The sequence below is a fragment of the Diabrotica virgifera genome, chromosome 10, assembly GCF_917563875.1.
Source record: "Diabrotica virgifera virgifera chromosome 10, PGI_DIABVI_V3a".
NCBI classification, from domain to species: domain Eukaryota; kingdom Metazoa; phylum Arthropoda; class Insecta; order Coleoptera; family Chrysomelidae; genus Diabrotica; species Diabrotica virgifera.
Window position 1 is genome coordinate 143,552,553 of NC_065452.1, and position 15,184 is coordinate 143,567,736.

At 33.2% G+C, this 15,184-nt stretch overlaps 1 protein-coding gene across 4 annotated transcripts in view; it reads left to right on the forward strand.

Annotated features, from left to right (window-relative positions):
- The window catches only part of LOC114340735 (nuclear factor 1 X-type), a 123,685-nt gene extending 109,164 nt beyond the window's left edge, over positions 1-14,521 (forward strand). Inside the window, exons 8-9 of one of the 4 annotated variants that reach the window (XM_050663180.1) lie at positions 7,416-7,506; positions 13,769-14,521. In XM_050663180.1, coding sequence (XP_050519137.1) covers positions 7,416-7,506; positions 13,769-14,058 — 381 coding nt within the window. In that variant the 3' untranslated portion in view covers positions 14,059-14,521. The remainder of the gene's footprint in view (positions 1-7,415; positions 7,507-13,768) is intronic. The other 3 variants (XM_050663181.1, XM_050663182.1, XM_050663179.1) reach the window with 3 other exon arrangements.
- The last annotated feature ends 663 nt before the right edge of the window (positions 14,522-15,184 follow it).

Genomic DNA, 15,184 nt, shown 5'->3' on the forward strand with positions numbered 1-15,184 from the left:
CTCATGGTTTAGACTGCATAGATTGTACCGTACTTGTTTTATTAACTGATTTGATTCGATGTGCTCTTTTTCTTTTTCATATCTGTTTGGGAGTACTGCTTTAACTTTTAGCAGATGATGATCGGTGCCACATGATGGCCCTCTGGCTACTCGCACATCTTGTATTTTAATTGTAGTTCTCTGTCTTACAACGCTATAATCTATTATAGATTTCAGATTTCTGGTCTGTTGTATCCAGGTGTACTTATGTATATCACGGTGTGGATAAAATCCATTTAATATTTTTAAGTTATTTTGTGTGCATGTTGATATTAATCTGGTTCCATTATCGTTTCTGGTATTTTCACCGTGTGCTCCTACCACTTTGTTGTTAAATTCCCGTCCAACTCTGCTATTGAAGTCTCCTAGAAGTATGATCTCTCTAGATGTTCCTACTTTTATAATTTCATCGTTCAGTTGTTCGAAGAATTCATCTTTATTGTTGATCAATGCGTCCTCATTAATGCCATATACTCCTAGTATGGCTATTCTGCTTCCTTTTATCGTGATGTTCATTTTTATAAACCTCTGATTAATTGCTTCCCAAGAGGTAATATATCTTCTTAAAGTTTTGCGAATAACAATAGCAACTCCTTGTTGTGCTCTTTGGTCTTTAGTTACTCCACTATAGAACATGTCATAGTGACCCCACTTTTCGGAACCACTACCCTTCTTTTTAGTTTCCGTAAGCACCGCGATATCTATCTCTGCATTTTTGAGTTCTGACATGACTTCTGGTGTTTTTCGGGAGATACCTTGCACATTCCATGTACAAAAATTCATTAACCGTTTTCTTTGCAGTTTTCGTCTACTGTGTTTCCAATCTTGTGCTCCGAGGCTTTGGTTAGGCTTTTTAACATTGTACGTGTTTTATAAGTACCGAGGAGTTAGCTCGGTGCCTTAACCCCCAACCTGGAGGGCCAGGGATTTTACATCGGAGTATCCTTCTCCTATGCGAGTTGCTTCCACTACAGCTAGAGAGTCCCACCTACCCTGATCTTATACCATCCCTAAAATCAAGGGTTGCCAGCTCCGCCACCTTCGCCGTACCAAAAAGTAGTCTTCGTCGCCTTGGATGCCGTTCTGGACTTCATCCGTAACCCTGGACAAGGGACCCTTAGCAGGTGCTAGCTTCCCGGGTCAAGAAGCTCCTGGAATCTGCGGACGGCAGGGATTGATTCACTTTCCCTGATAGGACTATCCAATAGAATCCAAAGGACTCTAAAGTAGTTCCTACCCGCTACCTATCTTGATCCTTTCTAAAACACTCTAAATGTTGCTGGAAAAGTCGTATTCGAATGTGTTTTTGTTCCATTGTTAGCGAATGCGGCTTCTTCTTCTTCTTCTTCTTCTTCTTGATGTGCCTATCCGTGACGAATGTTGGCGATCATCATGGCAATCTTCACCTTATCTGCAGCAACGCGGAAAAGCTGCACAGGTGTTGTATTGAACCAGGTTCTGAGGTTTTTTAACCAGGATGTTCTTCTTCTTCCTGGACCTCGCTTTCCAAATATTTTTCCTTGCAGGATGGCTTGTAGGAGGGCATATCTGGATTCATTTCGCATAATGTGTCCAAAGTATTCCAACTTTCGAGATTTGATGGTGGTTAGTATTTCTCGGTTCTTCCCCATTCTTCTAAGAACCTCCTCATTTGTGACCCGATCAGTCCATGGGATTTTAAGAATTCTCCGATATAGCCACATCTCAAATGCTTCCAACTTTCGGCACATATCCTCGTTCAAGGTCCATGATTTAACACCATAAAAAAGGACAGAGAAGACGTAACATCTCAGCATTCTTACTTTTATACCAAGAGAAAGGTTGTGGCTCTTGAAAAACGCCCCCATACGGTTGAAGATTGATCTAGCTTTTCCGATGCGCGCTCTTATTTCTTGGTTATTGGTCCATTCTTCATTTATTATGGTGCCGAGGTAGTTGTAGTGCCTCACTCTTTCTACAGGGGTTTGGTTGATACAGAGTTGACCTTCTGTTATCTTTTTCTTGCTGACGATCATAAGCTTTGTTTTCTTTACGTTTATATTGAGTCCATATTGCTGACTGTAATACGTGATTTTGTCCATGAGTACTTGTAGGTCTTCTAGGTTGTCCGCAAATACTATGGTGTCATCTGCATACCTGATATTATTTAGCCGGTACCCGTTTAGTAGAATACCTTTTTCAGTTTCGTGCAAAGCTTCGATAAATATTCTTTCAGAGTAAAGATTGAAAATTAGGGGGGACAAAATGCAGCCTTGCCTCACTCCACGCATGATTTTGACATATTCGGTGAGCTCACCGTCAACTCTGAGGTTTGCAGTCTGATTCCAGTAAAGGTTTCTAATTATTTTCAGATCTTGGTTCTTAATTCCTGCTTCTTTTAGTATTTGCATCATCTTGGCGTGTTGTACTTGATCAAACGCCTTCTCGTAATCAATCAGACATGCGTATACGTCGCAGTTTACGTCTCTGCATCTCTGGAATAAGACTTGTATTGAAAACAAAGCCTCTCTCGTACCAACAGCATTTATGAACCCGAACTGGTTGGGCGAAATTTGACTTTCACATAGCTTGTAAATTCTCGTATGGATTACCTTTAGGAACAATTTTAGGAGATGACTCATCAGGCTTATCGTACGGTATTCTTCGCACTTTTTGGCTCCTGGTTTTTTTGGAAGTGCAATAAACTCAGACTTCAGCCATTCTGTTGGTATTTGTCCAGAGTTGTATATGTTGTTGAATATCTTTGTGATTATTGCTATTGATTCGTTGTTCATTAGTTTGAGTAGTTTTGCTTGTATATTATCGGGACCTGCTGCTTTGCCATCCTTTAGCTGTGTTATGGCAGAATAAACTTCCTGCTGTAATATTCTTGGTCCATCATTTACCTCTTCTTCTAGCTCAAAGGTGTTATCTCTTTGGTCTTCAAACAGTTTTTCTAGATATTCTTTCCACGTTCTAATTTTACTCTGTTTATCTAAGATGATGTTTCCGTCAGAATCAGTTAGATTTCCTCCCTGTCTCCGTCTTAGTCCACCTGTGAGTTCTTTAACTTTCCTATGTACATTGTGACTATCGTACTTTGATTGTAGAATCTCAATTTCTTGGCATCTCTCCATTGCTTCTTTTTCTTTCGCTTCTCTAATTTTCCTTCTTATTGATATATTGATTGTTTTGTATGTGTCGGGGCCTTTTTGGGCATTTCTTCTTTAGTCCATTAGTTTCAGGATCTCATCTGTCATCCATGATTTCTTCTTGGTTAATTTATCTGCCTTTAAGTGTCTATCCTTTACATTTTGAACTATTTCGGTCATCTGTTTGATCATTTGTTCTTCGTTCGATGCGTCTCTAATTGCGAATGCGGCACCCTTTGTAAACTCAACGTTTTGAAACCTAATACTTCAGACAGAATATTGCTTAATCTGCCCAATGAGATGCCTAGGGCTTCTATCAAATCTCTTTCAGTCACTCGACGACTTTCCTATACCATATCCTGTAATTTTCTACGATTTCTGGTGTTGTTGCTGTTTTTGAACGTCCTTGACGAGGATCATCTTCAAGGCTTGTACGACCACGTTTAAATTCAGCAACCCATCTTTTTGTGAAGGCGAAGAGTCTTATACACTTTCAACATACTTTCATAAATTTCCTTTGCTTTTAAACCTTCAGAAAATAAAAATACAATCACTGCACCATACTTGATTGTTTCCATTATAAAAAAAATCATCAAACTATTGGTTTGGTGGTTGTATATGGAGAATATATCGATTTTATCTAATCTAGCAGAGAGGATTTCAACGTTCTGTTGATTGATTTCTCAGTTTGGGTCCCGGTGAATTCGTAACTATTTTAATCCCTCATCCTAATTACAGGCCAACTGGCAACTCTGGGGGCAGGTAGTTTTTCGATAACCCACTAACTACCGGTGAATTTGTAACTTTCATTTTTTAAGTAATGTTGATAATCTAATACCGGTATTCCAGGTATGTACCTGTATAAATTACCCTCTTTGAAGGTGGTGTAAAAGGTATTCATCATTTATGTATTCTCTTGGAAGAGTTACTAGAGAAAATAAAAATAAATCTTCTGAAAATGGCTGAAATTCTTGTAACAGATTTCATAATGAGTGAACGTGGGTGTAAGTTATTGGTGGTAAATAATTTTAAATTTCACTTACAGAAAGTGCTAAAAAGTGGAAAACATTTATGGTACTGTTCTGCATCTGGTTGCAAGGCAACCTGTTATACCGTCGTTAATTTTTTTTCCTTTTTTTTTTAGTAGTGACAAAAACTTATGTTGATTATCAACAATTTGATGTCAAAAATGCACATTTTTGCTATTTTTTGTCTACCAGTACCAGTAAGAAGATATCCGCAAAATTTAAGATATCCGCATTGTAGTGCATGTAAAACAATTTAAGCAAGGTTTTATAAATCTTGATATACTTAATTGTTGCTTATAAAACCATAAATTAAGTCAGTTAAACGGTAATAATGCGCCATAGGGAATTTGAACAGCTCCAGGTAATATTAGAAGGCAAAATCGAAGGTAAAAGAGGTATAGGAAGAAAGAAAAAATCCTGGCTCCGAAACGGGCGACTACCAACTCCCCACGCTACCTAGATTTTAATGGGTTCAGTTTTATAATAGGATTAAAAGCGACTACGAACTGCCCCACGGGTACTTCGATAATATTTTTGTGAACATATTAGTTTTTATTTTACTTTATTGTAATCAAAAAGGAACCCAATTCCCAAAGTATGAGCAAAAATTTTAAATGATTAAATAATGAAACTATAACAATATAATCGAATAAAGTTTATTTATAAATCTGCATTAACTTATACAATAACAAAAACTACAGTTAAACAATAACAATGCTTAATTCTAATGTCTGGTTAGTGATTAAAATAAGTAAGAGTGAACACTATATTTTAGATTTTAAGTTAGCTGCATAATAATTGCAAACTTACTTAATGACGTCTAATTTAGTAATGTTTTGATTAACGTAATATTCATTTAGCCTATTTTCAATAAAATCAACTTTTCTTTTTGCCGTTTTATCAAGTTTTTTTTTCGAATCTATGTGCAGTTCTAATTTTCACATATACTTCTGGTTGAAAATTTAACAAAATGTCTGTAAATTTAAATATGTCAGGATATGATTTATAAAAACATTCGTTAAATTTCGAGTGAAATGATTCACATGAGTTTGTAGTAAATATGAGATGATGAATTTGAAGCCCACATGTAAGGTGGAAATGTTGAATCTTCCGTTAAATAATTATCAACGAGGTAATCACAAAATTGCAAAACTCACTTTCTGACATAATATTAAAAAGTTCATCAGAAAAAAAGTCACCAACATCATTTGGATTTAAATAAGGAATGCCGAAAAACCATTTTAAATATTTTCCAATAACAGTTTGATTTTTATATTCCGAGGACAAACCTAAATTTTGAATTTTTCGGTACCAATTTTGTGTTAAATGAAATTCGCTTCGGTTTGACATTTAAATTCATTCAAATCTGTACATATTGTTATTAATGTAATGTATGTGATTTATTTGGTAACAAACAAAATACTAGAGGAACATAAAAACCATTTTTGTAGCCATGTATAATAAACATAATATAACAAAAATATTTAGAACAGTATTGAAAAGTTCCATCTACATACAAAGAATCTACATTACACAAAAAGTTTTCACCTGTATTTGTGTTTTAATTTAAGTTCACTAACACTTGTAGAACTTCTTCCTGTGACTTGGGCAATGATGGTGTGGATTTTCGTCTTGCAGCATAGATATTTCTTCGAATGTAAAAAATGTATTTCGTCGTCAGCGGTAAATTGCTGAAATTTTCCTTCCTCAATTCCTTGTGGACAATCTTTAAAGGTCTTTCACATAATATCTTCTACAGCTTTCCTCTTTGTAGAATTACTAAAAATTTGCCGGTCAACGTGGATATCTGGAGCATGATTATGCTCCACCAATGCTTTTTCAAGAATAACGTAATTTTCATCACCTTCCTTTGTGTACACTTTTTGTTGACACCCTTTTTTGATGCATCGCCATCTAACTTTTTCATCTTTGGAGACATGGGCCTTTGAATATTTATATTTATTAATTATTAATAAAAGTTCTTCCCTTTGACTAAACATAGTCGTTGGATTCGCCATTTAAAAGTTAAACACTAACGGACAAAACCGGACACTATACCGTAATACTTGCAACTGAAGTGAATAACTGAAAATATTTATTTTTTTACTTTCAACTATAATCAAATTTGGAATTTCCGGTCATTAAGACTTAATCCCCAACTTTCTCGGCGATGGGGCAGCAGGTACTTGGAATTAATGGGCCCAGGTTGTTCGTGGGGCAGTTAGATAACGCCGTCCGAAACATCAGAGATTGGACCCACACAACAGGGAATGACTTAATCCATCAAGCCCAGAACAGAGAGAAATTACTATATTGATCGCCAACCTCATTAGAGAAGGCACTTAGGAGGGAGAACAGTTAATAACTTATATAAAAATAAGACTTCTATCTCGATATTACGTGAAATAGCCCAAAGAAATGAGTAGCAATACACGGTTTTATGACACTCAGTGTAACTACTACATGTAATTGTTTTAATTTCTATATGGATAGAATAACAAAATTTATGTAAATCTGACCAATTTTTTCTCAATTTATTTATTTATTGACAATTTAAATGAAAAATAGCCGATTTTAGAATTTTCGTCTAGAAGTTACATTTTACTAAAAAACTAAAAGAAAACGATTAGTTTATTGAAATAGCTTTAAAATGAATTGAAGTAAAATAGAATTGGAGCTTTGTTTATCCATAAACATTAATGAAAGGTATACATTTGCGATAGGCTCCGTATTGGCTTAATCCGTTACTGTTCAAATTTATTTCTTACGTTTTAACCTAACTACCTGAGGTATTAGATTTAATCCATGGTTTCGAATTCACATGTAGAAGGTTTTGAGTTGGCAGGTTCAGGTAGTAGAAAAGTTACGAATTGGCCGGTGTACATGTTACATAATTTGAAAATGTTTGTGATTAAAAGTTGCGAGTTGGCGCGTGTCCCTCGCTGTTTATTTCTTTTACTACCTGCACACCAGCAATTTTTGATCTCGGGGGATTCTAATGATGTTGAAGTATGGGTTACATAAAACTGGTTGATAAAAAATATAACTTTATCCAGTATGACAAAATCGATTGTAGTTATTTAATTCCGACCAAATTATTATTTTAAAAATATAAAATTTACATTGTTGTATACATAGTAACCGATTGTATTCTTCCTTTGGACAACAGGGATATTTAACGTAGATAAGATTTGTTACTAAGTTTATGTTTTTGCAGCTATTCAGTTATCCCAATATAACGGGAATGTCTGGAGTAATCAGCCCTACGAACCTCAGTATGTATTCTCCTACAGTGAGTACGGCGAGAGGTAAGAAAATAAGATTAATAATAATAGTACCTTACAAGGGATGGTCAAAAAGTTCCAGGACTGGTCATAAACAACTTCTCCAAACGTCGTTTCTACTCTTGAAACGACCGTGAGAATTGTTCTTTGGAATGTTGTAAGCTCATGTAGCCATTATTTTAATGTTTTCCATAATATAATATATTATAATATAATATAATATATGTTTTTCATAATACACTAAGCACCAAAATTAACGCACCACCTTAAAAATGGGACATTTTTGATGTCGCGTATTTCCTAAACCTGTTGTCCGATTTTAGTGATTTTTTTAGTATATTATAGGTTTATTCTTCAGGAATATCGATGTAATAATATTATTGCTAAACAGGTAAGTGTCATTGTATACCGGGTGTAACAATGATAGTGTGTTTTTTCCTCAAAATTTGGAACACCCTGTGGAATATTCTAGCGCATATAAAATATTGAAATTAAAACTCAACTGTAGCCTTAGCCTTTCTTAACATTTTGCTTTTTGATTCATTCTCCTATGTTGGATAATAATAAAGTTAGGTACTTAAACAACTAGCCATTTTATTCATCAATACAGGGTGTTTCTAAATAAGTGCGACAGAGGGGTAATTCTGCATGAAAAATAATGACCGTTTGCTTTATAAACAGATGTCCACAAATGCTTCGTTTCCGAGATACGGGATGTTGAATTTTTTCTTACAAACTGACGATTTATTTATTGCTCTAAAACCGGTTGAGATATGCAAATGAAACTTGGTAGATTTTAAGAGGTAGTTATTGCGCATTTTTTGAGATATAATTAAAAATTTTATATTCACCATTGGCGTGCATACGGGATGTATCTAAAATATTTATACCCGTATGCACGCCAATGGTGAATATAAAATTTTTAATTATATCTCAAAAATGCACAATAACTACCTCTTAAAATCTACCAAATTTCATTTGCATATCTCAACCGGTTTTAGAGCAATAAATAAATCGTCAGTTTGTAAGAAAAAATTCAACATCCCGTATCTTGGAAACGAAGCATTTGTGGACATCTGTTTATAAAGCAAACGGTCATTATTTTTTCATGCAGAATTACCCCTAAAAGTTTGTCGCACTTATTTAGAAACACCCTGTATTGATGAATATCCTGGCTAGTTGTTAAAGTACCTAACTTTTTTATTATCCCACATAGGCGAATGAATCAAAAAGCAAAATGTTAAGAAAGCCTAAGGCTACAGTTGAGTTTTAATTTCAATATTTTATATGCGCTAGAATATTCCACAGGGTGTTCCAAACTTTGAGGAAAAAACACACTATCATTGTTACACCCGGTATACAATGACACCTGTTTAGCAATAATATTATTACAACGATATTCTTGAAGAATAAAGCTATAATACACTAAAAAAATCACTAAAATCGGACAACAGGTTTAGGAAATACGGGACATCAAAAATGACCCATTTTTAAGGTGGTGCGTTAACTTTGGTGCTTAGTGTATAATATACAGTGAGCACGTAAAGGTTGGAATAAATTCATTTTCTCGAGAATGGATGACTTTGGAAAAAAATCCCGAAACAGGTCAATTTTTATTTTTAAATTACGACTTTTTGGCATATATATCATACTAGTGACGTCACCCATCTGGGCGTGATGACGTCATCGATGATTTTTTTAAATAAGAATAGGGGTCGTGTATAGCTCATTTGAAAGGTAATTCAATTATCTATTCAGTAATATAAACATTAACGTAATTATTTATACAGGGTGTTAAAAAATTTTTTTGAATTAAATTTATTTACATGAAAAGAAGAATGTGTGTAATTTATTTAATTCAAATTACATCTTATTGCTATCAGAAAATAGGAAAAAAATGTTTATTTGGCAAATAAATATTGTTTTTTGCTTAAATTCAATATTAAAGCCGCCACCCACCAGCCTCGTGACAGTTTGGACATTTAATTTAAACGAAAAGCAATGATTATATTCTTCAAATAAACCTTTTTTTCAGTTTTCTGAGAGCAGTAAAATGTATTTTGAACTAAATAAATTACATACAATCTTCTTTTTATGTCAATAAATTTAATCCAAAAAAAATTTTTTTGGACACCCTGTGTAAATAATTATGCTAATGTTAATATTACTGAATAGAGAATTGAATTACCTTTCAAATGAGCTATCACACGACTTCTATTCTTATTTAGGAAAATCATCGATGACGTCATCGCGCCCAGATGGGTGACGTCACTAGTATGATGTATATGCCAAAAAGTCGTAATTTAAAAATAAAAATTGACCTGTTTCTGGATTTTTTTCCAAAGTCATCCATTCTCGAGAAAATGAATTTATTCCAACCTTTACGTGCTCACTGTATAATATAATATAATGTAAAATCACTAGCTTATGATGTTGGAACTAGTGTGTGGAGATACCCGGACAGGCGTGATGTTAGAACTCCTTTTAACTTATTCTTCCGACGAAAAACTCAACACGTTTTAAAGAATACTTTTATTTGTACTTGTTAAAAGATTAGCAGGAGACTTCAATCCCAAAAATCGGTAGGAAGAATATCTTTTTTTCTCCTGTTAAAATATGAGCAGGAGACTTCAATGTCAAAGTCGGAAGGGAGAATATCTTTTCTCCTACCATCCGCAAAGAGGGCTCACACATCGGTAAAGACAGCTTAGATTCAAATGAAAACGGACTGAGACTCATAAACTTTACTATAATTAATAATATACATAGTAATAGGTGGAGACAATTAACCACAAGGACATATTTAAATGAATTGAGAAGAATAATTCAAACTTACCACTAACTGCCGGTTTTTTCACTAATAAAGCTGTATCAATTACTTGTGTGTTTATTATTACTCGACATTTTTCAACTTAAGGAAGTGGCTACAGGGCATATGTGTTACACATTTTTCTAACTAGACTCAACACACGCACACAAAGTTAATGATATAAAAACTGAAGAAATAATGCGGCTGAGTACAGCTCTAATCTAATCACGTAAAACTATCATTAAAGAAGAAATACAAGCTAGAATAATGGCAGGCAATAGAAGTGTACATGCGCTTAATGTAATGTTGAAAAACAAGTTTCTATCAAGAAGGGCAAAAGTACAGCTATTCAAAACAACTATACAGCCAATAGTAACATACTGCAGTGAGACATGGACAGTGACAAAAAATGAACAAAATTTACTGGAGATCTGGGAAAGGAAAATCCTGAGGAAGATATATGGAGGAAAAATAAGGGACGGTTTATGGATAAGAAGATCAAATGATGAGTTAAAGCCATTATACAACCAACCTAATATAATAGGAGTGATAAAGGCTCAGAGACTTAGATCGCGAGGTCACATTGAAAGGATGCCAAACACGAGGACTCCAAAAAGGGTACTAAACTACACTACAGCTTCAAGAAAGGGAAGAGGAAGGCCGAAAAATAGATGGAAGCAAGACTTCGAAAAAGATTTGAAAAGAATGGGGTTAAACGGCCAAAAATGAAAAATGAATAACAGGAAGGAATGGAGGAAAGTCACATATCAAGCCAGAGAATAGCTCAGCACATAAAAAAACGTGAAAATGAAGAGAAAAAAACAAACTTTTCAAGCCATGGGCCTCTAAGGCCTTTAGTGCTATTGTATATACAGGGTGAGTCATGAGGAACTGTACATACTCCTACCTCGTATAGAGGCCCCTATGGGGAATAACAAATAACCATTAAAAAGTGTCTGCTTTCATTGTTTAATAATATACAGGGCGAGTTTCGCATTTTGACACAAATTTTTATTCGTCATAATTTTTGAACGGTCAAATCGATGTGTCTCTTATTTTGGTCAATCGTTACACTATTGCCACCTAATCAACTGATTCATTCAAACTAGAAAAAAATCAGGTCCGGCTTTAAAAAAATTAGTTCGTTTGGGTCTTAGAAAAAATTTCACCCTGTATAAGCTTTTTGAAAACTCTAATATGAATTTTACAAATTAGACAAATAGGCAATTAAAATGACATATTTATTTTTTTCCGCACACGATTGCTTAATTTTTTATAAAAAAATCAAATTTGATTATGAATTAAAAGTTTGGTAAAGTGAACCATAGATTTAACAAAATTAACTTTTATTAGCAAAATTAATTTTTTTTGAACAAATATTTAATTTATGTTACCACAAATCAACTGATTTATTCAAACAAGAAAAAAATCAGGACCTGATTTAAAAAATAAGTTCGTTTTGGTCTTAGAAAAAATTTCACCCTGTATACGCTTTTTGAAAACTCTAATACGATTTTTACAAATTAGACAAGTAGGCAATTAAAATGGCATATTTATTTTTTTCCCCACACGATTACTTAATTTTTTATAAAAAAAAATCAAATTTGACTATGAATAATTAAAAGTTTGGTAAAGTGAACCATAGATTAAAAAGAAATAACTTTTATTACAAAAATGAATTTTTTTTGAATAAATATTTAATTTATGTTACCACCCAATCTACTGATTTATTCAAGCTAGAAAAAAATCAGGCCCGGATTTAAAAAATTAGTTTGTTTGGGTCTTAGAAAAAATTTCACCTTGTATACGTTTTTTTGAAAACTCTAATATGAATTTTACAAATAAGACAAATAGGCAATTATAATGGCATATTTATTTTTTCCCCACACGATTACTTACTTTTTTATTAAAAAATCAAATTTGACTATGCATGAAAAGTTTGGCAAAGTTTTTGCATAGATTTAAAAAAATTTACTTTTTTTACAAAAATTAATTTACAAAAACAACGTTTTTCTTAAAATTAAAAGTTTTACCATTTTTTTTTTTCTATAACACGTCTAGATCTAAAACTTCCCATAACCCATAACACTTCTTTTGGACTCTATAGTTTAACATAGAAGTGATCAAATTGATAAATTTTAAATTTTTCCACCTTATTTTTGCGATTTACAAGTTTGCAACTTTTACAAGAAGAAGACTGAAAGTCTACAACAATTTTCATAGTCTTCACAATGGTAAGAGGTATGTGTTGTAAAAATTTCAGAAAAAAAAATATTAAAATGGAACAGAGTTGTAGCGAGTTAAACCTTGAGTTCATTTTTTTTTCATTTTTAGCTTAAAATTCCGATTTTGACAAATTTGATTTTTTAATAAAAAATTAAGTAATCGTGTGGGGAAAAAAATGAATATGCCATTTTAATTGCCTATTTGTCTTATTTGTAAAATTTATATTAGAGTTTTCAAAAGGCGTATACAGGGTGAAATTTTTGCTAAGACCAAAACGAACTAATTTTTTAAATCCGGACCTGATTTTTCTCTAGTTTGAATAAATCAGTTAATTGGATGGTAACATAAATTACTTATTTGTGCAAAAAAAATTAATTTTTGTAATAAAAGTTATTTTTTTTTAATCTATGGTTCACTTTACCAAACTTAATTCATACTCAAATTTGATTTTTTTATAAAAAATTAAGTAATCGTGTGCGGAAAAAAATAAATATGCCATTTTAATTCCCTATTTGTCTAATTTGTAAAATTCATATTAGAGTTTTCAAAAAGCGTATACAGGGTGAAATTTTTTCTAAGACTCAAACGAACTAATTTTTTTAAAGCCGGACCTGATTTTTTTCTAGTTTGAATAAATTAGTTGATTAGGTGGTAATAGTGTAACGATTGGTCAAAATAAGAGACACATCGATCTGACCGTTCAAAAATTATGACGAATACAAATTTCTGTCAAAATGCGAAACTCGCCCTGTATATTATTAAACAATGGGAGCAGCCACTTTTTAATGGTCATTTGTTATTCCCCATAGGGGCCTCTATACGAGGTAGGAGTATGTACAGTTCCTCATGACTCACCCTGTATATAATACAGCTCTAATCAATAGTTTTAAGGGCTAGAAAATTATAATGCTACAAAAAAGTAAAATCTCAAATATTGCTTACATGTCTTTGCTCACTTTTGGTTCACCTAGCGGAAACTACGAGCACTAAATTTAAAAAAATCGGCTTCATTTATTTTATCTAAGTTCTATATTTGGCTTATTATTCCATCTATCTATAATATTAACTAAAATCTTGCTGGAAATCAGAGACCAGAAAAAACTCAATTCCTTGGAGTACTATAAATAATGCTGCCAACCACTCAGTTGCGACGTTGCCATACCATTCAAAAAGTCCTGGAATTTAATGATCAGTCGTCCTCTTACACTGCTCCTGTTTTTTGATTTTAACTAATTGTAGATAACTGTGTAGGTACGCCCCGGTCTAGCAATATAACACGATGGAATAATCCACTATTTACTTTGGACCAAGAAGATTTTAGTATAATCAGCCATACATCTAGTGCCGAACCAGGAGCCATCATCCTAATGGATGAAGCTTCAGCGTCTACTGCACCATCTGCAACTGATCATACAGGACAATGTTGTAATAGTGCAAATATGATATGTGATGCTGATCGGTTTTTTCAAGGTGGAGATACCCTGGAGACTTCCGACTCCCGAGAGAATGATAGAAATTTAATAGTACCAAAGTCTCCATAACTAGAAAAGACAATAAAAATATTGCCTTATGATTGTTAACTTGCTTTTTGCGTGATTTCGTGTGTATAGAGGCCAATTTTTAAAAAGAGAATTAACTGAGAGACACTCTTTTGTTATGGTTTATATGACTAACTCTTTAATGTTTTCCTTTAGAATTTTACATAATACGTTTTACCAAAGGATGCAAAATATTTTCGAAAATATATCTATTCTTTTTCCTTTTTAAGATGTTTCCTACTTATAGTTTTGCAAACCAGGTCAAACGCTAAACTATAAAAAAAGAAAATAAATTTTCTATACTACATTCAAAACCAAGAAAAGCTCGAAGTGCCATCCATCGGTGGGTGTGACCTCAAGCTTATCTTGGTTTTGAATGCAGTATAGTCTTAGTTTCTTCATATAATTTATTTCGAGTTTACTTATAGTCTAAGAGCTAGAGGCGAGAAATCATCGTCATAAGTAATATGGAGTTTGGAATGTGAAATGTGTCTATTTTATGTTGATAATTATGACCCCTTTCAGGCTGACACCTCAGTGGATGCAGGGAGTAGCAATAAGGGATGAAAGGGGAAAGTTAACACAGTGATTAAATGTTTTCACCTCCTATTTTGTTAAACCTCCATCGATTTACATGAAATTTGGTGAGTAGTTAGAGCATACCTCAAGAAATAAAACTGATATGGTGCCAACGTGCGCTTTTACCCTGGGGGTGGTTGCCACCCCTTCTCAGAGGTGAAAACTATTTTATTAAAAATAACCCCACTAATCGATAGAGGGACAAATTTTAATTAAAATTTATTACCTCTAATTATTAAAATAAATCAATACTTTTTGAGTTATTAAAGATCAAAGATTTGAATTTTTCGTGAAATAAATGCATGATGTAAAGCGGTTTTTCGTAAATAATTCAAAAACTGTAAGTTTTATCAAAATAGTTATGATTACCAAAATTGAAGATAATAAAAAATAAAAGAGATTTCTATTCGAAAAACTTTTGAGAATTAATAAAAAGTGAGTTATAGGTGATGGAATGTATATTTTTTTTTTCGGCTAGTACCCAAATCTATGTATTCAAGCTAAAATAACGGGAAAACGATGCATTTTATAAAATATATTTACTGAACAC